At 44.0% G+C, this 27,235-nt stretch overlaps 1 protein-coding gene across 2 annotated transcripts in view; it reads left to right on the forward strand.

Moving 5' to 3' along the window:
• Positions 1-14,250, forward strand: part of LOC109921123 (lysozyme C-1-like) — a 43,750-nt gene extending 29,500 nt beyond the window's left edge. For both annotated transcript variants that reach the window (XM_048603361.1, XM_048603360.1), the window contains exons 3-5: positions 1,943-2,116; positions 8,494-8,572; positions 13,060-14,250. In XM_048603361.1, the coding sequence (XP_048459318.1) occupies positions 1,943-2,116; positions 8,494-8,572; positions 13,060-13,126 (320 nt within the window). In that variant the 3' untranslated portion in view covers positions 13,127-14,250. The remainder of the gene's footprint in view (positions 1-1,942; positions 2,117-8,493; positions 8,573-13,059) is intronic.
• Positions 14,251-27,235: the final 12,985 nt, after the last annotated feature.

Here is a 27,235-nt window from a genome sequence, read left to right on the forward strand (position 1 = left end):
GGATGAACACAGCAGGCCAAGCTGCACCAGAGGAGCAGGAAGGCTGACGTTTCGGTTCTGAAGAAGGGTCCAGACCCGAAACGTCAGCTTTCCTGCTCCTTTGATGCTGCCAGGCCTGCTGTGTTCATCCAGCTCTACACCTTGTTATCTAAGCCTGTAGTAGGCCCAATTTCCAGCACCAGGCTTAGAGCCTTGCATTACATTTCAAGGGGTCATTCAAGAACCTTTTCAAGGTTGTAAGTTTTCTTGCCTCAAATTTAATTGAATGATGGATCAAGCTGAAAGGCTTTGCTTACCTCTAACCACACCTTTTGGGGCTAAGTTATTAGGAGAGATTATATAAATTAGGCCTGTTTTCTCTCAAAGTTCGAGGGTTAAAGGATGAGCTGATCAAAATCTTCAAGATAATGATGTGGAAAGACAGGGTACATAAAGATAAACAACTTCCACTGATTGGTAATTCTAGAAATAGGGGGCATGGTCAGAGAACTAGGGGCAGACCATTCAGAAGAGATGTTAAGAAGCAATTCTTCACACAAAGGGTGGTGGAGGTTTGGAACACTTTTCCACAAACAGCAGATCAGTTGTTCATTTTAAATCTGAAGTGGATGCATTTTCGTTCATCAAACGTATTAAGGGGATTAAAAAAACACAAAGAACTGTGGGTGCTGGAAATCAGAAACAAAAACAGAAATTGCTGGGAAAGCTGGGCCGGTCTGGCAGCATCTGTGGAGAGAAATTAGAGTTAACGTTTCATTACCCTTCTTCAGAACTGATTGTGTGTACCTGGGAAAAACAAGCTGAAAATGGGGTGGGGGGAGGAAGGGGGAGATGGATCCCTGAGAGAGAGATAACCAGATAAGCAGGCTAAGAAATGGGTAAAGGTCAGCTTGGGAGAATCAATAGCTGCTAATGGGGACCATTAGTGGCTGACAATAGGCTGTTTGAGTTAGCAGCAAGTGGTGACAAGGCCTGGTGTGTGGAGTCTGGGGTAAGGACATGTAGAAAAGTGCTCAGGCACTAATGAACTTGATATTGTGCTGAGTTTCACTAGACGGATTGGTCTGCAAAAATGACCCTGAGCTTCCCGGTTCCCTGTTCCCTGGCCAACTTCTCTTGTCCCAGGCTTGCTGCAGTGCTCCAGTGAAGCTCAGCCAAGTTGGAAGAGCAGCATCTCATTTTCCAATTGGGGGCCCTGTAACCTTCAGGACTCAATAACGAGTTAACAATTTTAGTGCCTGAGCACCTTCCCCCGTGTCCTTACCCCAGCCCCCACAAGCCAAGGCTTGTCATCACATGGGCTGCTAACACAAACAATCCATTGCCAGCTACTAATAGTCCCCATTAGCAGCTATTGATTCTCCCAGGCTGACCTTTAGCCATTCCTTTGCCCCTCTGTTATTCTGTCTCTCTGGGCTCCATCTCCCAACTGTCATTTACTCCTAGACAACAAGGTGCAGGGCTGGATGAACACAGCAGGTCAAGCAGCATCATAGGAGCAGAGAGGCTGACGTTTCGGGCCTTGACCCTTCATCAGAAAAGCTGATGAAGGGTCAAGGCCTGAAACGTCAGCCTGTCTGCTTCTATGATGCTGCTTGACCTGCTGTGTTCATCCAGCCCTGCACCTTGTTGTCTCGGATTCACCAGCATCTGCAGTTCCTACTATCTCTGTCATTTACTCCTCCCCTTTTCCCCCCAACCCATCTTCAGCATAGATACCAACCTTTCCTGAGCTACAGTCAGTTCTGAAGAAGGTCACTGGACCTGAAATATTCACACTGCTTTCTCCCCAAAGGCCTTAAGGGGTATGGGCAAAAGGTAGATATATGAAGTTAGGCCACAGATCAGCTGTGATCTTATTTAATGGCAGAATGGGCTCAAGGTGCTGAATGGCTTTCTTCTGTTCCTATGTTCCTGGTTTTCCTTTTACCCTGATTTCCAGGGATTTGTACTGCCTTCTACGAAAGTGCTTACAACTCTGCAGCTCTCAACATTGAATGGCACCGTGGGAAAATCTTGTCAATGGATTGTGGCCTATTTCAGATCAACAGTTTCTGGTGGTGTCTGGATAATGATACTCCTGTCAGCTTAAGGAACTGTGGCATGAACTGCTCAGGTAAGACACCGGTTGGTTGTTCCTCTCTAAATTTAAATGAAGAGCAGAAAATAGATCATTAGTTTCTTTAAGGTTCTCAACACAATCCTGGTGGAAAACAGAATGACTGTCTGTTAAACTCAGATTTCCCCTATCCTTCCCAGGACCTTTGTGGACATTCAAGGAATGAATGAATGACCACTGGGTGCTGCTGTGAGCAAATCTGCAGAGACAAACAGTTGTGCTTAATAAAGCCTCTGTGCTGTTTATAAAACTTCTGAACCCTTCAGCCATAAACAAACAAAAACTTAAAGAATGAGAGACTAAGGGAAGGCAATGGCCTATTGGTATTATCGCTGGACTGTCAATTCAGAGACACAGATAATGTTCTGCAAACCTGTGTTCGAATCCCGTCAAGGCAGATGGTAGTATTGGAACTCAATTAAAAAAAAAACTGAATTAAGGTTCTAATGCTGACCATGAATTGATTGCTGATTATTGGGGAGAAACCCATCTGGTTCACTAATGCCCTTTAGGGTAAGAAACTGCCATCCTTACCTGGTCTGGCCTACATGTGACTCCAGACCCACAGTAATGTGGTTGACTCTGGGCAATTAGGGATGGGCAATAAATGCTTCCTCGTCAGCGACACCCTCATCCCATGAATGAATAAAGGAAAAATAAAGAAAGCAAGGGAGAACTTAATGAATATCGGGACGCTGAGAAGCTCAGACGAACAGTGGGACTTTTCCACAAGGCTGAGAAGTCAGCAGGACAGGTTAATAGGATGGTTAAGAAGACATATAAGACACCTGCGACAGTCATGGTACAGATTATCAGAGCAGGGAGGTCACACTGGAGCTGTACAAGACTTTGGTTAGGCCACAGCTAGAGTACTGTGTGCAGTTCTGGCCACCACACTATAGGAAGGATATAATGGCACTGGAGGGAGTGCGGAGGAGATTCGCCAGGATGTTGCCTGGGATGGAGCATTTGCGGTATGAGGAGAGGCTGGATAAGCTCAGGTTCAAGAGAGGGTTGAGGGGGGACCCGTTGGGGGTCTGTAAGATAATGAGGGGCATGGAGAGGGTGAATAGAAAGCAGCTGTTCCCCTTCATCAAAGGGTCAATAATAAGGGGGCATAATCTTAAAGTGGAAGGGAGAAGGTTTAGAGGGAAAAGATTTTTCACTTAGAGGGTGGTGTGAATCTGGAATGCAGTGCCTGAGAGGCTGGAAAGTTGAGGCAGGAAATCTCACAACCTTTAAAAATACTTGGATGAACCCTTGGAATGTCATAACATGAAAGGCCAAAGACCTAGTGTGGGAAAGTGTGATTAGTGTAGATTTAGTGTAACTTTGGCGGTACAAACTTGATGGGCTGACAGGCCGCTTCAGTACTGTTTGATTTTATAATAGATGTATAAGGTTATGAGAGGTATAGATAGGGTGGATAGGAAGGCATATTTCCATTGGCAGAGGTGTCAATTAGCAGAAGGCAAAAATTTAGTGTAAGAATTAGAAGACCTAATGTAAGGAGAATTCTTTTCAATCAGAGGAGGGTAGAAGTCTGGAACGCAGTGCCTGAATAGTTGGTTCAGATAGAAACCCTCATAACTCCGACAGACCCCAGGCGGGAAAATACAACAGCGCTTCATCGGAGGCTGCACTGATGATGTTACTCAGCAGGGTAATGAAACGTCTGCAAACGAATGAACCAGCTCGGCGAGTGAGCCAACCACAACACCCTCATAACACTGACTTAACATTTGGATATTCACTGATTTTTTAAAAATTACTTCATGTGATGTGGGCATTAATATTTACTGCCCATTCCTAATTGCTCTGAGGGCAGTTATGAGTCAACCACTTTGCTGTGGATCTAGAGTCACATGTAGGCCAGACCAGGTAAGGATGGCAGTTTCCTTCCCTAAAAGACATTAGTGAACCAGGTGGGTTTTTAACAACAATCAACATCAGTTACAAGATGACAGTTAGACCATCTCTTTCCCCAGTTTTATTGGATTTGAATATCACCATCTGCGATAGTGGGGATTCAAATCCACATGCCCAGAGCATTGGACTTGGATTTTGTGTCACTAGCCCAGTGACATTAACACTATATCACTGCCTCCAGATCTATGGGCCAAAGCTAGGAACTTGGGGTAGTGTGGTTAGATCTTTGTTGTTCCACACAGACCTAATGGGCTGAATGGCTTCTTCTGTGCTGTAAACATCTGTGATTCAATGACTCCCCCAGTTGGCAGATAAAAGCCCGTTTAACTGTAGTCAAGAACGATCCATTCAGTAATGACCCTGATTCTCAATTGGCTGAGTGCTGGTTGACCAGTGGTGGGGCGTGTGTGGGGAGGTCACTCTGTTGGGAGTTTTCTATAGGCCTCCGAAAAGTTCCAGAGATGTAGAGGAAAAGATTGCAAAGATGATTCTGGATAGGAACGAAAGTAACAGGGTAGTTGTTATGGGGGACTTTAACTTTCCAAATATTGACTGGAAACACTATAGTTCGAGTACTTTAGATGGGTCAGTTTTTGTCCAATGTGTGCAGGAGGGGTTCCTGACACAGTATGTAGATAGGCCAACAAGAGGTGAGGCCACATTGGATTTGATACTGGGTAATGAACCAGGCCAGGTGTTAGATTTGGAGGTAGGTGAGCACTTTGGTAATAGTGACCACAATTCGGTTACGTTTACTTTAGCGATGGAAAGGGATAGGTATATACCGCAGGGCAAGAGTTATAGCTGGGGGAAAGGCAATTATGAGGCGATTAGGCAAGATTTAGGATGCATAGGATGGAGAAGGAAACTGCAGGGGCTGGGCACAATTGAAATGTGGAGCTTGTTCAAGGAACAGCTACTGCGTGTCCTTGAGAAGTATGTACCTGTCAGGCAGGGAGGACGTGGTCGAGCAAGAGAACCGTGGCTTACTAAAGAAGTTGAATCTCTTGTCAAGAGGAAGAAGGAGGCTTATGTAGAGATGAGGCGTGAAGACTCAGTTAGGGCGCTTGAGAATTACAAGTTAGCCAGGAAGGACCTAAAGAGAGAGCTAAGAAGAGCCAGGAGGGGACATGAGCAGTCTTTACAGGTAGGATCAAGGAAAACCCTAAAGCTTTCTATAGGTATGTCAGGAATAAAAGAATGACTAGAGTAAGATTAGGGCCAGTCAAGGACAGTAGTGGGAAGTTGTGCGTGGAATCCGAAGAGATAGGAGAGGCGCTAAATGAATATTTTTCGTCAGTATTCACACAGGAAAAAGACAATGTTGTCAAGGAGAATACTGAGATACGGGCTATTAGACTATACGGGATTGAGGTTCATAAGGAGGAGGTGTAAGCAATTCTGGAAGGTGTGAAAATAGCTAAGTCCCCAGGGCCGGATGGGATTTATCCTAGGATTCTCTGGGAAGCTAGAGAGGAGATTGCAGAGCCTTTGGCTTTGATCATTATGTCGTCATTGTCTACAGGAATAATGCCAGAAGACTGGAGACTAGCAAATGTCGTCCCCTTGTTCAAGAAGGGGAGTAGAGACAACCCTGGTAATTATAGACCAGTGAGCCTTACTTCAGTGTGGGTAAAGTGTTGGAAAGGATTATAAGAGATAGGATTTATAATCATCTAGAAAGGAATAATTTGATTAGGGATAGTCAACACGGTTTTGTGAAGGGTAGGTCATGCCTCACAAACCTTATTGAGTTCTTTGAGAAGGTGACCAAACAGGTGGATGAGGGTAAAGCGGTTGTTGTGGTGTATATGGATTTCAGTAAAGCGTTTGATAAGGTTCCCCATGGTAGGCTGTTGCAAAAAATACGGAGGCATGGGATTGAGGGTGATTTAGCGGTTTGGATCAGAAATTGGCTAGCTGTAAGAAGACAGAGGGTGGTGGTTGATGGGAAATGTTCATCCTGGAGTTCAGTTACTAGTGGTGTACCTCAAGGATCTGTTTTGGGGCCACTGCTGCTGGTCATTTTTATAAATGACCTGGATGAGGGCATAGAAGGATGGGTTAGTAAATTTGCGGATGACACCAAAGTCGGTGGAGTTGTGGATAGTGCGGAAGGATGTTGCAGGTTACAGAGGGACATAGATAAACTGCAGAGCTGGGCTGAGAGATGGCAAATGGAGTTTAATGCGGAAAAGTGTGAGGTGATTCACTTTGGAAGGAGTAACAGGAATACAGAGTACTGGGCTAATGGTAAGATTCTTGGTAGTGTGGATGAGCAGAGAGATCTCGGTGTCCATGTGCATAGATCACTGAAAATTGCCACCCAGGTTGATAGCGTTGTTAAGAAGGCGTACGGTGTGTTAGGTTTTATTGGCAGAGGGATTGAGTTTCGGAGCCATGAGGTCATGTTGCAGCTGTACAAAATTCTGGTGCGGCCGCACTTGGAGTATTGCGTACAGTTCTGGTCACCGCATTATAGGAAGGATGTGGAAGCATTGGAAAGGGTGCAGAGGAGATTTACCAGGATGTTGCCTGGTATGGAGGGAAGGTCTTATGAGGAAAGGCTGAGGGACTTGAGGCTGTTTTCATTAGAGAGAAGAAGGTTAAGAGGTGACTTAATAGGGACATACAAGATGATCAGAGGAATAGATAAGGTGGATAGTGGGAGCCTTTTTCCTCAGATGGTGATGGCTAGCACGAGGGGACATAGCTTTAAATTGAGGGGTGATAGATATAGGACAGATGTCAGAGGTAGGTTCTTTACTCAGAGAGTAGTAAGGGCATGGAATGCCCTGCCTGCAAAAGTAGTAGACTCGCCAACTTTAAGGGCATTTAAATGGTCATTGGATAAACATATGGATGATAATGAAATAATTTAGGTTAGATGGGCTTCAGATTGGTTTCACAGGTTGGCACAACATCGAGGGCCGAAGGGCCTGTACTGCGCTGTAATGTTCTATGTTCTATGTTCTATGAGGTGGATGACATTGTTGGAATTCATAGGAAGAAACCTCCAGGAATATGTTCAACTGAGTAGTCAAACCTACCAGGTGACTAATAGTGCCAACCATACAGGAAAGGAGCTGGCCTGCTTGGCTTAAAGTTTCTCCCTCCTAAAGATGGAGAGAATTTCCTTTGTCCTGACCCACTGCTATATGAGGGGGTGATTAGCTCAGTTGGCTGGATAGCTGGTTTTCTAGTACAGAGTAACACCAACAGCATGGGTTCAACTCCCACACTAGCTGAGGTTTCAGTGAAGAACTCTCCTTCTTAACTATGCCCCTTCACTGAGACATGGTCACCCTCAGGTTGAACCACCATCTTTTTCTCTCCAATGACTGAGCAGTGTGATGGTTCAGTCAGACTATGGTAACTTTAACTTTTAATGGTCAAAGTTATAATGGTCAAATTTGCTCTCTGGCTTTTCTGCAGGAAGTGACAGTGGAAGTTGTAAGTGCATGCTCAGGTTTAATAAGACAGTGGTGGCTCAGTGACATTGCAGCCCCCATTTCCACCAACATTCTCTTGGAAACTTCTCATGAGCACCTTTCTCCAGGACCACCCAGCGTTAAATGAGATGAAACTTAACATTGGAAGAAAGTCAATTGTCAAAGGAGCAGTGATGGACACTGCATCACTGGTTTCTTGAAGATCACTTGGACTTCATTTTAAAAAGCAGGCACCAGACATAGCAAAGTCAGACAATTCTGAGTTGAACACAAGATGACACCCCTAGTGCGACCCTGAGGGAGCACTACACTGTCAGAGGTACCATCTTTCAGACAGGTCATTAAGCCAAGGTCACATTTGTTTGGTCAGGGGGATATAAAATATCCTTTTATTTAAAGGCTGGGAAGTGTACTCTGATGTCATGGCCAATACTTACCTGCACATTTATATCATTGCTGCTTGCTGGAGTCTGATGGGTAGATTAAAAAAAAATGATGTACCAGTAACAAACCCAGTATTTGTTGTCCTTGAAATTAATGCCTTGATCAGCCATTTTCGAGGGCAGCTGAGAGTCAACTACATTAACGTAGTGTTAGAGTAGCATGTAGATCAGACCAAGTAAAGGTTTCTTTCCTAAAGGACATTAAATGTGTTTTTATGGCAATCAGTGCCAATTTCATTTTCATTGATGGCTTTACGTTCCAGGTTGTATTAAATTCAGATTCCACCAGCTACTTCTGAGGGATTTGAATCAATGTTCCCAGAGCAATAACCTGATTCTCTGAATTACTGGTTTACTAATATTACTACAATGCCACTGTCCTTCTGCTATGGTGTGAACATTGTCTATATATTCCCTACAGTACAATAGTATCTACATCTGAAATGTACACCATTGACTGTAAAACACTTTGGTATTAATCCCCTAAAACTGCTGGATGAATGCAAAATCTTTCTGTGTATTCTAATATCACATTTAATTTTTTTTGCAGATTTCTTAGATGACGACCTGACTGATGACATTGTATGTGTGAAGAGTATAGTCAAGTTACATCCTGGAATGTCAGCCTGGTACAAAGTGCCCTTTTTTTTCGTCCTCTGATTAAAATTTTGATATGTTTTATTGGCGTGATGAAATGTATAATTTTGGTGAACCAGTCCAAAATGCTGGTCACCTCCAACTGAAACTTCCAACTTTGGAAATGAGCAAAATTCTAGTTCAAGGCAGCTCCCTTGATTGGCACCCATCCAGCACCTTCAACATTCACACTCTCCATCATCAATATGTGATGGCTGTAGGGTGTGCCATCTAAAAGATGGGCTGTATTGTAATGGTGCAGCTAACGTGAGTCTTCAGCTGACTACCTCTGCGCCATGTTGTCCAAGCTAACTGAACAATTTGCCGTCAGAAAGTAGATTTGTTTCCATTATCCTCCTGTAGGGTTGGCATCTATGGGGCCTGCTTTATCTCATGGGGTAGAGGAAAACCACAAGGGTCTTAAACAAGACACTGGTTTATTGTAGGATAGCAATCAGATACAAGTTACATTGGTACGATAGGCTATGAGGAGACTCCTTGCGATCAACCTCCCCTTTCTGTCTCTCCCCTTACAAGTATTTTTGATATTGTCCCTTTGGGTGCAGCCTTCAGCATTAACCCTCTCAGAACCATTACCTTAAAACAACACATTTCAGCAATAGGCCAAAGCTTCTTCAACTGTGGGCACAATTACAATGTTTAAAAGGCATTTGGATAAGTACATGAATAGGAAAGGTTTGGAGGGATATGGGCTAGGAGCAGGCAGGTGAGACTAGTTTAATTTGGGATGATGTTCGGCATGGACAGGTTAGACCAAAGGATCTGCTTTGTGCTGCATGACTCTATGAGTTAGGATGTCATAGTTTGACTTCAAATTGAGCACTTTCCATGCAAGTGCATGGAAACAACAGGAACTGCAAGTTCCCCTTCAAGTCACTCATAATCCTGACTCGGAAATATATCGTCATCCCTGCAGTGTCATGGGTCAAAATCCTGGAACTCCCTCTCCAACAACACAGTGGATATCCCTGTACCAAAGAGATTGCAGACATTCAAGAAAGTGTCTTGTCACCATTTTCTCATGGGGCAATTAGGAATCAGCAATAAATGCTGGAACAAATAAATAAAGAAAACAGGAGGGGATGAGAGTGTTTTACGTTGAACTTGGTTTGAGAAAATGTGACTACCAAGAGTGAGAATGGCGAGCTAGCATTTGGAGCTCACTAAAACGTTACAATGTGGCGATCAAAGAAAAGGAGACCGAGTTGAAAGACGTGAAATTTTAGCTTGTGGAATCCAAAAATAATAAATGTTTATGTACCTTATCATCTCTAAAATTCCAGCAAATGTGTTTCATTGGCTTTAAGGACCTGGGTTTGAGATAAGTGTTGTACTGAAGGACTGGAGATTGTAGCACTGAGGGAGTTGGTCTGGGCAGTGAATGTAAAGCTGAGCCACCAGCAAACGAGTGGATAGCTTTGGGTAATAAGTGGTAGGAGAAGAATCCAATGTTCATCACTCCACCTCGGATCTCAGCTTTCTCCTTTCTCTCTTTCTCCTTCTTTGAGTTGGTCTTTAAAAAAACTTACCTGTTTCACCAAGACATTGGCCACCTTTCCTAATTGGTGCTTTTGATTTGATTGTCATGTGTACCGAAATATAGTGAAAAGCTTTGTTTATGAATGGTACAGGCAGATCACAGCAAGCAAAGGATGTACAGATCAAAAAGACTCAGAGGCAGACAGGTTACATTATTTGAGGCTAGGGTCCATTCAACAGCCTGATCACGGCTGGAAAGAAGCTGTTCCTGAACCTGCTGGTGCATATGTTCAGGCTTCTGTATCTTCTGCCTGACGGAAGAGATTGTGGAAGATCATTACCAGGGTGTGATGGGTCTTTGATGATGTCGGCTACCTTTCCATGGAAGTGGGCCATGTAAATAGAGTGCATGGATGGAAGGTTGGCTTCCATAATGGCCTGGGCTGTGCACACCACCTTCTGTAGTTTCTTATGGTCCTGGGCAGAGCAGTTGCCATACCAGGCCATTATGCACTCGGACAGTATGCTGTCAGTGGTGCATCTGTAGAAGTTGGTGAGGGACCTTATGGATATGCCAAATTTCCTGAGCTGCCTGAGGAAGAAGAGACGTTGTTGTGCATTCTTGACCATTGCATCTACATGGAAAGTCCAGGACAGGTCATCAGTTATCGCCATTCCTAGGAACTGGATGCTCTTCACACCAAGCCTCAGTTCCGTTGATGTAGATGGGGGTGTGTTCTCCTGCTTTCTTTCTGAAAAGGATGGCAGCTCTTTAGTTCTGCCAATGTTGAGAGACAGATTGTTTTCATTGCACCATGTCACCAAGCCCTCCATCTCCCTTCTGTATTCTGACTTGTCGTTGTTAGATATCCATGCCACTACGATGGTGTCATCAGTGAACTTGTAGATGGTGTTCGTTCAGAATTTGGCAACACCATTGCAGTGTACAGGGAGTACAGTGGGGGCTGAGGATGCATCCTTGAGGGGACTCCAGTGTTGAGTGTTATTGAGGAGGAGGTGCAGTTACCTATCCTCAATGATTGCGGTCTGTGGGTCAGAAAGCTGAGGGTCCAGTTGCAGAGGGTGGAGCTGTGACCAAGCTCTCAGAATTTTGAGATCAGTCTAGAAGGGCTAATGGTGTTGAAAGCAAAGCTGTGGTCAACGAGTAGGAGTCTGATGTAGGAGTCTTTGTTGTACAGATATTCCAGGGATGTGTGCAGGTCTAGGGATATGGCATCCTTCGTGGACCTGTCATGTTGGTAGGTAAATTGCAGGGAATCGAGGCAGGTTGGGAGACTGGAGTTGATGTGGGCCATGACCAGCCTCTCGAAGCACTTCCTGATTGTTGAGGTCAGAACTATTGGGCAGTAATCATTAAGGCACATTGCATGTATTTTCTTGGGTGGTTGGCACAGAGAAGATTTACAAAAATGTTGCCAGCACTAGAGAGTTTGAGATATTGGGAGAGGCTGAATAGACTGGGGCTTTTCTCACTGGAGATTTGGAGGCTGAAGGGTGACCTTCTAGAGATTTATAAAATCGTGAGCAGCATAGATAAGGTGAATAGGGTCATTTCCCCAGAGTAGGGGAATCCTAAACTAGAGGGCATAGTTTTAAGGTGAGGGGGAAGGATTTAAAAGGGATCTGAGCAGCAATGTTTTCTCATAGAGGGTCATGATGTGGAGGAGCAGGTATTGAACTGGGGTGGACAAGGTCAGAAGTCACATGACTCTAGGTTATAGTCCAACACGATTATTTGAAATCACAAGCTTTGAGCTCAGCTCCTTTGTCAGTTCAGTCTGCTGAGAGGTGTGCCTGTCAAAGGGGCTGCACTCCAAATCCTTGTGTGATTTCAAATAAATCTGTTGGACTATAACCTGGTGTCATGTGACTTTTGACCTTTTCAGGAGGGTGATGTGTGTATGGGATGAGGTGCCAGAGGAAGTGGTAGAGACAAATACAATTACAACACTTGAACAGGTACGTGGATAGGTGAAGTTTAGAGGCATATGGCCCAAATGGGATTAGTTCAGTTTGGCGTGGACGAGTTGGACCGAAGGGTCTGTTTCCATGCCGTATGGCTCTATGGGCTGTCAAACCTTGTCCAGTAACACTCCTGTAAAGTGCTCAGTATTTTTATTTGCAAATTAAAATGCTATATCAATGCCAGTTGTTGTTGCTGCAGAGAGAAGAACAAAGGCCAACCTTTGGGTAAACCATAGAATCCTTACAGTGTGGAAACAGGCCTTTCGGCCCAACAAGTCCACACTGAACCTCAGAGCATCCCACCCAGACCCATCCCCCAATAACCCACCTATTCTACACATCCCTGAACACTATGGGGTAATTTAGCATGGCCAATCCACCTAGCCTGCACATCTTTGGACTGTGGGAGGAAACCTATGCAGACAGAGGGAGAATGTGTAAACTCCACACAGACAGTTGCTCAAAGATGGGATTGAACCCAGATCCCTAGCACTCTGAGGCAGCAGTACTAACCACCGTGCCACCATGCCACCCTCTGAGTTGATGTAAAATCAGTCTCAGGCTGAGGTATTCAAAGGAATAAGGGGGAGCCATGGGGCAGGAAGATCAATTAGTATTAACTTAGCCAGCCAAACAGTACCTCATCTTGAACTTTGGGAATGACAGCAAAAATAAACACTTGTATTTAACAGAATATACCTGCTATGCTCAGAAGAGGCAATGTATGCCAATGATAGAAAGGTGAGCAGCAGTTAGGGAGAGAAGATCAAAGTTCCAAGCAAAAGGTTGATTTTGAGGAATTGCCGTGGGACTGGGAGGTCACGGAATGGAGCAGTGAGTCTTGTGCTGAGGCCCTTTTGAATAGTAAAATCAGTAAAGGTGGATTGAGGGGAGAGGCTGTTTGCAAAAAAAAAAAAAAAAAAAATTCCTGTCCTCAGCAGGCTGAGAACTGGAGACTGACTCTGGACTGAATGCTACCATTTGCCTTTTGCAGGACCACTTGGAATAGCAACTGCCATCGGAAAAACATTGATCACTTTGCGGCTGGATGTGGTATTTAAAGATGGAGACCTGGTTGGTTTGGATCAACGGAAAATGGGGTTTACATGAATTATTTATGCACTACTGGAACCTGATAAAGGGGTGAGACAGGTCGTCCTTTCAAATTGCATTAACTGCAGACATTGGTTATTCAATCCCTTTCTCCTCACCCTCCTTCCTTCTAACTGGCTGAACAGCGATGGTGGGATACCAGGCCTTCAGCTGCTCACTGTTCTAAAAAAGGTATCTTGGGGGAGATCCCTGGGTCCAATTTTCCCAGCTGATAGCAATGAGATCTTATCCATGTGCAAATTCTCAGTCTGATGGGGGAATGAGTCGCAGAGGGTTTCAAATCTATAGAATCAGACAGCATGAAAAACCAGTGGCCCATTAGAATTGGTAACATAGTGGTTACGTTAGTCAACTGGTAATCCAGACACCTGATCTGATGTTCCAGTTACTTGAGTTAATGTTCTACCACATCAGTTGGGTAATTTAAACACCAAGATTAATGAAGTGTGAGTAAAAAACAAAGTATAACTAAAGGTGACCATCTAAATATTGTTGTAAAAGCCCTTCAATTCACTGTCCTGAAGGAAAGAAACCTGCCCTCCTTACCTGGTCTGTCCTACAGGTGTGACTCAAGGCTCATTCCCTCTGAAAGGACTGACAAGCCCCTCAGACAGATGGGCATTGAGTGATTGACAATCAAAGCTGCTCTTTCCAGCAACACCCACTGTCAAGGGATAACTTTAAAAAAATGATGTGTCTGTGATGTTCCTTTGAAAGAGCCTGACCTCCTTGCTGTTTCCCAAAGGTCTATAAGTGATACCTTTTCAAACATATGTCCAATTACTTTCTGAAACTTACTTTTTCATCTATTTACACCTCTCTTTTGTTTGAATCTAATAACTAACCCATCACTACTTCTTTTGTCTATTACCTTTAATCTGTGTTTGCCAACTTGCCAACTCCTTTTACACCCTATCTTTATTGTACATTCTTTGAATATCTCCATTTAATCACTCATTAAAGTTCTTTGCTTTTCTTAATGGGAAGTGGGCATGTCTAACTGGGCCAGCATTTATTATCCAGAGCTGGTTGCCCTTAAGGTGGTGGTGAGCTACCTTCTTGAACTGCTGCAGTCCATGTGCTGTCCATCATTAGAGAGGGAATTTCAGGATTTTGACTCAGCCACTGTGAGGGAACAGTGAAATATTTCCGAGTCAGGATGGTGAGTGGTTTGGAGGGGAGCTTGCAGGTGTTGGTGTTCCCATGTATCTGCTGCCCCTGTCCTTCTGGATGAAAGTTGAGAGTTTGAAATTTGCTGTTTAAGGATCTTTAAGTTTAAGTTGCTGCAGTGCATGTTATAAATGATACACATTGCTACTATTGAGCATCAGTGGTGAAGGGAATGGATCATTGTGGATGTGGGGCCAATCAAGTGGGCTCTTTGTTCTGGATGGTGTCGAGCTCCTGGAGTATTGTTGGAGCTGCACTCATCCAGGCAAGTGGGAAGTATTCCATCACACTCCTGATTAGTGCATTTCAGATGGTGGAAAGGCTTTCTGATGTCAGGAGGTGAGTTATCACTGCAGGATTCCTAGCCTCATACCTGCTTTTGTAGGCACTGTTTTCATGTAGCTAGTACAGTTCAGTTTCTAGTCAATGTGCAACCCCACAGTGTTGATAGTAGGTGTATTTAGAGTATGTAGATCTGCAATGTCACTAGGCAGGGAGCTCTGCATTGTAGATACACCAAGTAGACAGCAGTGGCTCACCATTGCCTTCTGAAGGGCAGTTAGGGGCAGGCAATAAATACTGGCCAGTCAGCCACACCCATGTCCTGTAAATGAATAACAAAAAAAAAGTTTGATCCTAGTTTCATTTCTGATGAAGGGTCTAGGCCCGAAACGTCAGCCTTTCTGCTCCTATGATGCTGCTTGGCCTGCTGTGTTCATCCAGCCCTGCACCTTGTTGTCTCGGATTCTCCAGCATCTGCAGTTCCTACTATCTTTGATCCTAGTTTCTCTTGTCTGTCCATCTAACTAAAGTTCTATGACTCCAATATGATTGGTAAACCCCGTTTGAATCCTGCTAAGGCCTTGACAGGTTTCTTACAGTGAAGCACAGTATTTTAGCTGAAACCTGTATTTTATAAAGGCTTTGTATGATCTTCTTGTTTTGTAGTTTGAGCTCCTATTCATAATGCAGTACACTATATACATTATTGTACCAGCGAATCATAGAATCATGCAGTACATAAGAGGCCCCCTAGCCTATCCTGTCTGTACTGGCAAAGATACACCACCACCTTCACTAATCCCACCGTCTCACGCTAGGTCCATAGCCTTGAATGTTATGACACTCCAAGTGCTCATCCGAGTACTTTTTAAAGGTTGTGATGCTCTCTCGGGCTGTGTATTCCAGGCTCCCACCACCTCTGGTGAAAAATCTTTTCTTCAAATCTCCTCTAAACCTTAAAATTATGCCCCCTTTCTATTGCCCCTTTGAAGTTTTGTAAATCTAAAACTTCCAGGTTTCTCAGCTCTTACACCCCCTTTGAATTTGTATAATTTAGATCTGCTGAAAAGCTTGTTCAATATCAACATACACAGAACAATACCAAATAATCATTGGGGTAGATTTTCCACTGGGCCACACAGTTATTAAGCAGGTGTAAGTGGGAGCTATGGTTGGGGACCCTGTGGAACCCCATCATAGCTGTTACTACAGGGAATGACTGAACCCCTCTGATAATTAAACTAAAACACAATCCCCAATCTGTTATGGTAGAAGTAGGGGTTTCCCCTGTACTAATTACCTCAAAACACCCCTCATAATCTATTAAAAAAGTGGTCAAAAGGAAGAAAATGCCTGATCTCCACTTTACAATTAACAAGAAACAATTTCCTTTTTTAACCCAACAATGAGCAAATTAACAAAAATTAACAAACCAACAATTCCCCCTTAGTCTACTAACTACTCCCTAACTGGTCTAAATTCTACTGGAATGCGGTTTAAATAAAAACAAGTTCCACTAGTATAAACCCAATTATTAAGAAGCAATAAGCTATAACTTATCTCTGCAAGTTCACACAGACTGTCTTCTGAAATCTTCTGTTGTCTCTGCTGTCTTCAAAAATCTTCTGCTAATGCTACTGTCAGGGATGTTTTATCTCTATAACGTCTTCAATGAGGCTAAAATGCCATGGTGCCTATGATTAATTAGATGGGCTTTCTCTGAGAGCTAAATGGTGCTAACTCAGGCAGGTCGCAATTGTCTCTCCCTTTCAGATGGCACTTGGCTCTCTTAGTCTTATATACCCATAATGACATTATGAAATTCTTATAATATGATTGGTTTCAGGTTGCCAACACCATCAGATTTAAATTCAATTGGCTCTCTGTGTCTGGGTGCTTCATTTAAATTTATTGGCCGAATTCAAACTCGTTGTCACAACATCAAAACAAGACTTCTCTTTTTGCCTGCCACCTGCAAGGCTTTGATGCACTTGTTTCACTACTTGAGACTCTCTGTACTGGCAACTTCAGCTGCTGCTCACAGATGTAGAAATTTTTTGAAAAATTTCTAAGTAGAGACAAAGCGCAAATCTCCTAAAGGATCCACACGTTTTCTGCCTTCCATTTTACAATTACTCTACGCAACTTCGTAACAATAGCACACTCCAAAGGAATTGCTCAGGAAATTGAACATTCCTCTGGGCAAATGAACTACGCCTGGAATTCTATTAAAAAAAAACTCTTTACAAACATCGGAGACGCTACAGACAGGAAAGCACACTAAAGCCTCTACTGCCTCAGCAGGCGAAGAAAATTCCTCATGACTGCTATGACTCTTACCAATTTCGATAGACGCACCACAGAAAGCATCCTATCCAGATGCCTCACAGCTTGGTACATTAACCGCTCTGCTAAGAAATTATAGGAGAGTTGTGAACGCAGCTTAGTCCATCACACAAACCAGCCTGCCATCCACTGACTCCATGTACACTTCCCACTGCCTCAGGAAAGTAGCCAACATAATCAAAGACCTCTCCCACTCCAGTTATACTCTCTTCCATCCTCTTCCATCGGGCAGAAGATACAAAAGTTCTTCCCTGCTATTATCAGACTTATGAAGGGACCTCTCATATATTAGAATTGATCTTTCTCTGCACCTTCTCTGTAGCTGTAACACTGTATCCTGCATTCTGTTCTATTACCTTGATGTACTTATGTAAGGTACGATTTGTCTGGTTAACATGCGATGCAATGCTTTCACTGCCTCTTGGTAGCAATAAATCAAATCAAATTATGTTAGGTAAAATGGTTACTCAGGAAGAGTTAAACTATTAAATGCATTACCTCCTGATTAACGTTTAAATAAACCCGATATTTACCTTACATACAACACCCAGATCCCTCACACCCCCAGATTCTAACCTGACATCCCTCCACGAACAAAGAAACACATCCCCAAGCACCTCACCCTCTCCCCCCAGCTGAAGGCAATCTGACCCTTTTGCCCCCGGTGCTGATGGACCCGATCCCTGCATGCTGAGGCCTGATAGCCCACTGCCGGTCCTGAACACCCCAGACCCAAGACCCAACCCTGCCCACTGACTCTCTCCAAAGCAAACCTTACCTGTCCCCTTGTCATCTTGCACCTTGGCACCCTGCCTAGCTATTATCTTACCCAGGTGACACTGCAATTACTGGCCACCCTGGCACACTACCCTCCATACCCACCTGGCAACCAGCACCATAGCATCAACACATTTACCTTGTGTGTTTACTGTTCGATAACAGCTGCTGTGAAAAGGGGTCATTCTTTGCCTTCCTCGGACAATTCCGCGAACAAGAGAGCTGTCAGAATGGAAAGATGGCTCTGCGTTTCTGAGAGAGAGAGATCTGAACAGACTGTCCTTCTTTTCTGAAACAAAAAGAGCCAGACGAGCAAACTGCAAAAGGTTGGCAAGCATCAGAGGAGTCTGAAGAAGGGTCCCGACCTGAGATGCCAACTTTCCTGCTCCTCTGATGCTGCCTGGCCTGCTGTGTTCCTTCAGCTCCACACGGTGTTATCTCTGACTCCAGCATCGGCAGTTCTTACTATCTCTGCAAAAGGTTGGCTCCTTGTTTCACTTGGAGACTGTCGGAGGAAGGGTTTGTTGTGGAAACCATTGAATTACCTGTAATAACAGAAATTGCTGGAAAAACTCAGCAGGTCTGGCAGCACCCGTGGAGAGAGGAACAGAGTTAACGTTTGGAATTTGGTGACCCTTCTTTGGCATTGATAGTAGCTCGGAAAAGTTGGTATATATGCTGAAGACAAGAGTGGGAGGCTGAGGGGACAAAGAAGTATAAAATAAGTAAAGATGGAGCCCAGAGAAAGAAAGACAATTGGATAGACAAAGGGATGGATAATGGTAAGCCAAGGAGAAAGAAACACTGATAATGGGAACCAGCTGTGCTGAAAGCAGACCATGTGATAACAAGGCTTGTGTGTGAGAGTTGGAGTCAGGACATGAGAGAAGATGCTCAAACCCTAAAATTATTGAACTCAGTATTGAGTCCAGAATGCTGCAGATTTTCCAAACAGAAAATGAGGTGTTGTTCTTCCAGCTTGCGCTGAGTTTTGCTGGAGCACTGCAGCAAGCCTGAGACAGAGATGTTGGCCAAGGACATAGTTTTGTGTTGAAGTATGGGAAGTTCAGTGTCATTTTTGTGGATAGAATGCAGATGTTCTGCAAACCGGTCACCCAGTCTACACTTCTTCTCCTCAAGGTACAGGAGACCACATTGTGAGCAGCAAATACAGGAGACTAGATTGAGTGAAGTGCAGGTAAATCACTGCTTCACCTGAAAGGTGTGTCTGGGGCAGTGGAAGTAGTAAGAAAGGAAGATGGAAACGTCAAACATTATGCCTTCTGCAAATGCAGCTGCAGCACCTGCCTGTTTACTTCCTCCCTCCTCATTATCCAAGACCCCAGACACATCTTCCAGGTGAAGCAGCGCTTTACCTGCACTTCACTCAATCTCGTCTCCTGTCTTTGCTGCTCACAAAGTGGTCTCCTCTACACTGGGGAGATGAAATGCAGACTGGGTGATGACTTTGCAGATCACCTACGTTTTGTCCACAAAAAAGACCCTGAGCTTCCAGTTGCCTGCTACTTCAACACGCCACCCTGTTCCCTAGTCAACATCTCTGTCTCAGGCTTGCTGTAGTGCTTCAGTGAAGCTCAGCGCAAACTGGAAAAACAGCACTGCATTTTTCACTTGGGAACCCTGAAGCCTTCTGGACTCAACATCAAGCTCAAAAATTTAAGAATGTGAAGACGATCTTCTGTGTCCTTTACCCACCCCCACCCCACAGGCCTTGTCATAACATGAGCTGCTTTCAGCACAGCCAACCCATTCTCACCTACCTATGGTTCCCATTATCAGTGTTTCTTTCTCCCTGGCTTACCATTATCCATCCCTTTGTCTGACTCATATGCACCTCATATTCCGCCTGGGAATCCTGCAGCCCAATGGTCTCAATGTGGACTTTACAAGCTTCAAAATCTCCCCACCCCCGACCTCATCCCAAGACCAGCCCAGCTCATTCCTGACTCCTTGACCTGTCCGTCTTTTCTCCCACCTATCCGCTCCTCCCTCCTCATTGACCAACCCCCATCCCAACTCCCTACCTACACACACCTGTACTGGCTCCATCCCCGCCTCCTTGACCTGTCTGTCTTCTCTCCACCTATCTGCTCCTCTATCCACCTTCTATCATCGCCTGCCCCTCTCTGTATTTATTTCAGAGCCCCCTCCCCTCCTTCATTTCTGAAGAAGGGTCCAGACCTGAAATGTCAGCCTTCCTGCTCCTCTGATGCTGCTTGGCCTGCTGTGTTCATACAGCTTTACACCTTGTTATCTCAGACTCCAGCATCGGCAGTTCCTACTATCTCCAATGTCTGACTAACTGTCTTTCTATCCCAATAGGCTCTGTCGTCACCTATCACTTATTCCACTTACCCTCTGTCTTCAGCATTTGTACCACCTTTTCCTAGCTATTAGTAATTCTGTAGAAGGGTCACTGGAACCAAAACGTTAACTCTGCTTTCTCTCCATAGGTGCTGCCAGACCTGCTGAGTTTCTCCAGCAATTTCTGTTTCTGTTTCAGATTTCCAGCATCTGCAGTTCTTTGTTTGACTAAATTACCTGTTTTGTTTAGGATTAATGTGCTTTCATTACTTATAATTCTGTCTTATGCGCTAAATTAAAAGAAAGATAATTATGTGATGTATTTTTTCTACTTGCAGTTCATACTGTGGAACTCCCACTTCTGTTTTACGTCTGTGCTTTTGAGAGTTCATAAATAAATAAGTGCAACAAATAACAGGCCTTGAGTGTGATACTCCCATCGATGATACAATTCTTTGGGATGTAGGCATTGTATTTCCCATCCTTAATTTTCTTGAATCACAGCAGTTCATGTATTATATTGGTGTTAAGGCGGGAATTCCAGGATTTTGTCTTTCTGGACGGTAGTAGCCGTGAGTTTGGTCGGTGCTGACTGTATAGCCGTGGTGAGTTTTTGCAATGAATCCTCTGGGTGGCTGTGGTGAATAATGTTAGACGATGAATTCCAGGAATTGGACTTAGCACCAGTGACAATGCTACATTGCTGACTATTCCATTTTCATGGATAATGCCATGCCTGAGGTGAAATGTCCGCTTCATGGATGAACTCATGGTGATAAGGATGCAAAGTTAGAGACTGGATACAGTGTACATTGTTGCAGTCTCAGGGTAAGGAATCATCCATTTCAGATTGAGGAAAAGAGCAGTTTCTTCATACAGAGGGTAGTGAATCTTTGTGTCTTTGGGTGCTCAGTTGTTGAGTCTATTCAATATGTATTTCATGTCAACTTACAGGTTGAAGTTTGATAGATTTTAGGATTCAAAAGGATTCAAGGGTTATGTGCATTGGCCAGGAAGGTACAGTTGAAACAGAAGATTCTATGCATTCTTATTAAATGGCTGAGCAGGCTTGTATAGACTACTTATGTTCCTATTTCTTATTTTCTTATTAGGCAGGTGGCAGGAATGTGGCAAACTGATCTGATTTAGAATTGAACTAATGAGCTGTAAGAAACCATTTAAGGACTCAAATGGTGCTGTCTAATCAGGAATGAGAAGGGAGTCAACAGCAGGATTAATTAGCTTAAACTCATTGGACAAACAATGTAAAATAAGAAGTATAATTCTAAAGGGGGTGCCGGAGTAGAGGGAACTGGGTGTATTTGTTCACAGATCACTAAAAGTGGCAGGACAGTTGGAGAGAGCAGCAAGGAAAAGCATACAATGCTCTTGTTTTATTAGTAGGGGCACAGAGTACAAGTGCAAGGAGGTGATTTTGAATTTGTACAAGACACTTGTTAGACCTCAGCTGGAGGACTGTACATGTTTGAGATTGCAACACTAGAGGAGCGATGTAGATGCATTAGAGAGAGTGTGCAGAAATGATTTATAACAATGGCTACAAGAATGAGCAACTTCAGTTCTGAGGATAGATTGAAGAATTTCGGACTGTTCTCCCTGGAGTGAAGAGGGCTTAGAGGAAATCGGATAGAGGCTTCATGAATGAGCAGGATAGAGTAGATAGGTAGAAATTGCTCAGAAAAGAATCAAGAACACGAGGACACAGACTGCAAAGTAAGAAAATGTGATTTTGAGGAAAAAGAAAACATTTTCACCAGAATGGTTTGGATCTGCAATAGAAGTATGTTGCTATCAGATTTAACTTAGCCAGTCAAGTGTGCAATGGATAATTATTGCAAGGGCAGAGGGTAAAGGCAGGAGAATGGCACTAGGTAATGATGCTCATTTAGAAATCTAATGCTCTTTCAATGAGTCAAATGGACTAATTTTGTGCTGTAAAACTTTGTGATTATGTGATTCTGGATCTGACTTGTCCAGTAGTCCATAAATCGCGATCTTAAGATTCGCAATTATTCCCTGATTAACTTTCTGTGGAGCATTCTGATGCTCACTATGATTAAAGGCAGGTAGCTATTGAAAAATAATGTGGACACTGACCAGTTTGAGTATGGTCTTGCATTTATTCATTTCTTAACCCTGGTGAGAACATTTAGAAAATTATTAACCAGATGCATTCAGCTGATCAAAACGAGAGCTGAATGCATTGCAGAAGCAGAAGTGAAGCACTGAAGGGAATTGGTGTGAAGTTGGAGCAAGTTAGCAGAGCTTCTCAGGGACTCTGTCCCTTACCATCGTGCTCACTGAGAGGAACCAACATCGTTTTAAATTGTGAGGTTAACAGCGACATCTTGAAGAGAGGTTTTGGTGCTGATCTCAAATTTATATTCAAGGCGGAGATAGATTTTTGCTCAGGAAGCGAATCAAGGGCTTCAGGTAAAAGGCAGGAAAAATTGAATTAATTATCAGCTCAGCCATGATCTCATTGGCAGAGCAGACTCGATGGGCTGAATGGTCTCCTTCTGCTCCGACATCTTATGGCCTTACCAGGTCAGTGGACTGTTTTATTTCATCCTCTACAGCCCAGTGACATTGAAGCTCATTAAAGACCCTCCTGATCCCTTCACCACTCTCTCAGCGGGAGGAAGGGGGAACTGATTCAGAAACTCCACAGGAGTGAACCGCATGGTTCACACTGGATGAAGATTCACATTAAGGCAGTCCCATACTGCCCTCCAAACACTGATCAGATTAGGGGTTCAACAGCTCCTGGTGTAGAAAGTGATTCCCTGGGCCTGACTATTTAGCAGCTCTGGCAAGTGCAGGTTAATGAGGTGTAAATGTGCTAGCAACATGAAGCTGTGAGAGGCAAACTATAAAGGGTAAAGCTGAGCATTGTCTCTTCCATCTTTATAATCTGCAACTATCCAGAAATTGACTGAGGTCTTTCCCCATGCACTTCTTCTTCCAGCCAGGCCTGCAATGGAAAATGTTGTTAGAACTGAAAAAAAAGCACAGGGACATTGAACAAGAAGAGCCCCATCCACTCCACTGAGCTATATGTCATTCCAATACAGAAATAGGCCATTCAGCACTTTAGTTCTCTGCCAATCTTTCTGTTCCACAGGATCCTCCCCCCATATGGCTTTATCTAATCCCATCAGCATTTCCTTCTCTTTCTTTCTCCCTCCATGTATTTACTGAGCTTCCTCTTGAGGATACCTCAGTGATTTTTCCACAGCCACTTCATATCGTGAAGTGAAAAGTGTGAGAGAAGATAGCCATGAAGGAATAACGTCAGCAAAGACTATTGGAGCCGAATGGCTATCAACCTACATCCAGCAGATCCCCACAAACAAGAATGAGACAAAATGCCAATCGATGTTCATGAATTATGAAACTGATCAATTGTGCCTTAGAATGATTAACATCCACACATGAGGGTAGTATAGTGTGTCCTCTGAAAGTTGGCACCCCAACAATTCGCCTCTAGAGTGTTAGCATAGATACATCCACTTTCAAGTTCTCCACCATAATGAGAGATAGACAATGAGTGTTGGCCTAGTTAACAACTACAACATCCTACGAGAGTGAAAAGCGATTACGTACTCAAATTTTTTTTTGGTTAAGCTTGAACCCGTGATTTTCTGATAGAATTGGCAAAAACTCCAGAATTGCCATGAAGCCTGAAGAATTTGAAGTCAATTTTCAGGGCACTATTGTCAGCAACTCTGGAGTGAAAATCACTGGGGAGATTAAATCAAGTTCAATTTTGCCTTTTAGTTTCTTGGACACTTCATGTTATCAGTTGCAAAACTATTGGAGCTGCGGAGAATTGGGTTGACACACACACACACACACATACACACACACACACACACACATGGGGCTGGAATGGAACCCAGATCCCTGGGCACTGTGAGGCAGCAGTGTCAACCACTGGGCCATTGTGCCTCTCAGGTGTTGCTACAGGCAGCACCAAGTACATAAAATGAAGCATCAAGCAAGGCCTTTGATGGCACAGGCCTCAAGGCTGCAGAAGATCTCTCACATCTTGGAAGTGTGCTGTCTATGGATGCTACTATTGTTGAAGGTGTCCATAACTATCGTGAAGCAGATTCTCCCCATGGCTGGCCTCAAGATCAGGCCAGCAGGAATGAACGTGGAACAGCAATGGCAGGAGTTTCTGGGAGTAATTTGGGAGACACAGCAAAAGTTTATCCTGAGGATAAAGAAGCAAACTAAAGGGAGGATGAGGCAACTATGGCAGACAAGGGAAGTCAGGGATAGCATAAAAGCAAAAGAGAAAGCATATAATGTGGCAAAGGCCAGTGGGAAGCCAGGGGATTGGGAAGCTTACAAAGATCAACAGAGGAAAATGCAAAAAGAAATAAGGAGGGAGAAGATTATGTATGAGGTTAAGCTAGCCAGTAATATAAACGAAGTTTGCAAGAGTTTCTTTAGATATATAAAAGGTGAAAGGGAGGCAAAAGTGGACATCATGCCGCTGGAAAATGACGCTGAGGAAGTGGTAATGGGGAACAAAGAAATGGCGGAAGAACTGACTAAGTACTTTGCGTCAGTCTTCATGGTAGAAGACATGAGTAACATCCCAAAAATTCAAGAGAGTCGGGGGGCAGAGGTGAATATAGTGGCCATCACTAAGGAGAAGGTGCTGGAAAAACTGAACGGTCTGTAGGTGGATAAATCACCCAGACCAGATGGACTACACCCCAGAGTTCTGAGGGAGATGGCTGAGGAAATTGTAGAGGCATTGGTGCTGATCTTTCAGAAATCACTGGTGTCAGGGAGGGTCTCTGAGGACTGGAGAATTACGAACATGACACTCCTATTTAAGAAAGGAGTAAGGCAAAAGATAGATAATTTCAGGTCAATTAGTCTGACTTTAGTCATTTGTAAAATTTTGGAGTTCACTGTGAAGGATGATATTTCTGAATACTTGGAAGTGCATGGTGAAAAAGGGCAAGGTCAGCACGGTTTCATCAAGGGGAGGTCATGCCTGACAAATCTGTTAGAATTCTTTGAGGAAGTAACAAGCAGGTTAGATCAAAGAGAGCCAATGGATGTTATCTACCTGGACTTCCAGAAGGCCTTTGACAAGTTGCCGCACAGGAGGCTGCTGAGTAAGATAAGGGCCCATGATGTTAGAGGCAAGGTGCTAGCACGGTTTGAGGATTGGGTGTCTGGCAGAAAGCCGAGAGTGGGGATAAAAGGGTCCTTTCTCAGGATGGCAGCCAGTGACTAGCAGTGCTCTGCAAGGGTCAGTGTAGGAGCCACAACTTTTCACTTAATGCATTAATGATCTAGATGAAGGAAGTGAGGGCATTCTGGCTAAGTTTTCAGACAGTACAAGGATAGGTAGAGGAACAGGTAGTATTGAGGAAGCAGGGAAGCTGCAAAAAAATTTGGACAGGTTAGGAGAGTGGACAAAGAAGTGGCAGATGGAGTACAATGTGGGAAACTGTGAAGCCATGCACTTTAGTAGGAAGAATACAGGCATAGATTATTTTCTAAATGGGGGGAAAATTCAGAAATCTGAAGCGTAAAGGGACTTGGAAGTCCTAGTCCAGGATTCTCTGAAAGTTACTTTGCAAGTTGAGTCGGTAGTTAGGTAAATGCAATGTCAGCATTTATTTCAAGAGGACTGGAATGTAACATACAAGAATGCACTTCTAAGGCTTTATAAGGCTTTGGTCAGACCACATTTAGAATATTGTGTGTAATTTTGGACTCCATATTTCAGGAAGGATGTATGGGTCCTGAAGTGGCTTCAGAGGAGGTTCACAAGAATGATGCCAGGAATGAAAGGCTTAATATATGAGGTCCATTTGAGGACTCTGAGTCTATACTCGGTGGAGTTTAAAAGAATGAGGTGGGGGGAGGTGGATCTAATTGAAACTTACAGAATACTGAAAGGCCTGGATAGAGTGGATGTTGGGAAGGGCACAGCCTTGCAGTAAGGGAAGACCCTTTTGAACAGAGATGAGGAGAAACTCCTTCAGCCAGAGACTGGTCAATTCATTGCCACAGAAGGCTGTGGAGGCCTGGTCATTGAGTATATTTAAGACTGAGATAGATAGGTTCTTGATTGTTAAAGGGATCAAAGGTTAAAGGGAGAAGATGGGAGAATGGGGTTGAGAAACTTATCAGCCATGATTGAATGGCAAAGCAACTCGATGGGCCAAATGGCCTATTTTCTGCTCCTATGTCTTATGGCCTGGAAACTACACGGCACCAAACTGAAGGCTAGATTCAATCTTTCCCAGTCAATTGTATTTTTTTTAACCACCTGGCCAAATGGCACAGAATCCTGGTTCTCCAAGAGGTGTCATTTCAAAGTCCTGTCGTGTTTACACCACTGAGGCCTATCAGGGATCATAGAGACCCCGCAGTGCAAGGAGAGGCCACTCAGCCCATTGAGTCTGCACTGACTCTGTCTGCAGACATCCCACCCATCCCTGTAATCCTACATTTACCACAACTAATCCACCTAGCATGCACATCCCTGAACACTATGAGGTAATTTAGCATGGCAAATCCACCTAATCTGCACATCTTTGGACTGCGAGAGGAAACCGGAGCACCCGAAGGAAACCCACACAGACACGGGGAGAATGTGCAAACTCCACACAGACAGTCACCCGAGGGTGGAATCGAACCCGGGTCCCTAGCGCTGTGAGGCAGCGGTGCTAGCGGCTGAGCCACTGTGCTGCCCAAAAGGAGAATCTGATGTCAGGGTAAAATCACAAATAATATTTGTGAATGTGCCGAAACTATAAACAGCAGAAAATGGAGCTAATCACATCGAGTCTCTCAGTACAAATGATATAAGGGTACCCCGCCTCAGGAACGGCTGCACTGTGGATATCCTCTTTTGGGAAAAAAAATTTCAACCAACAGCCCAAATGGAGGCACGCACCAAAACATGCTTGCGCATGTTCTGAGGAATGGCTGTTCAAATCTGTAACCTCTGGTATGACCATGAGGAAATCCAGAGGTAGCAACAGCTGCAGAGATTTGGTCAAGTACCAACAATGGCAACATATACTGCCAGTTTTGTGGATGTCCATTAATCCCTTCAATCCTGAGAAACTCATGGTAGACAATGACATCCTTTA

The sequence above is a fragment of the Rhincodon typus genome, chromosome 11, assembly GCF_021869965.1.
Source record: "Rhincodon typus isolate 14 chromosome 11, sRhiTyp1.1, whole genome shotgun sequence".
Classification (NCBI taxonomy): Eukaryota; Metazoa; Chordata; class Chondrichthyes; order Orectolobiformes; family Rhincodontidae; genus Rhincodon; species Rhincodon typus.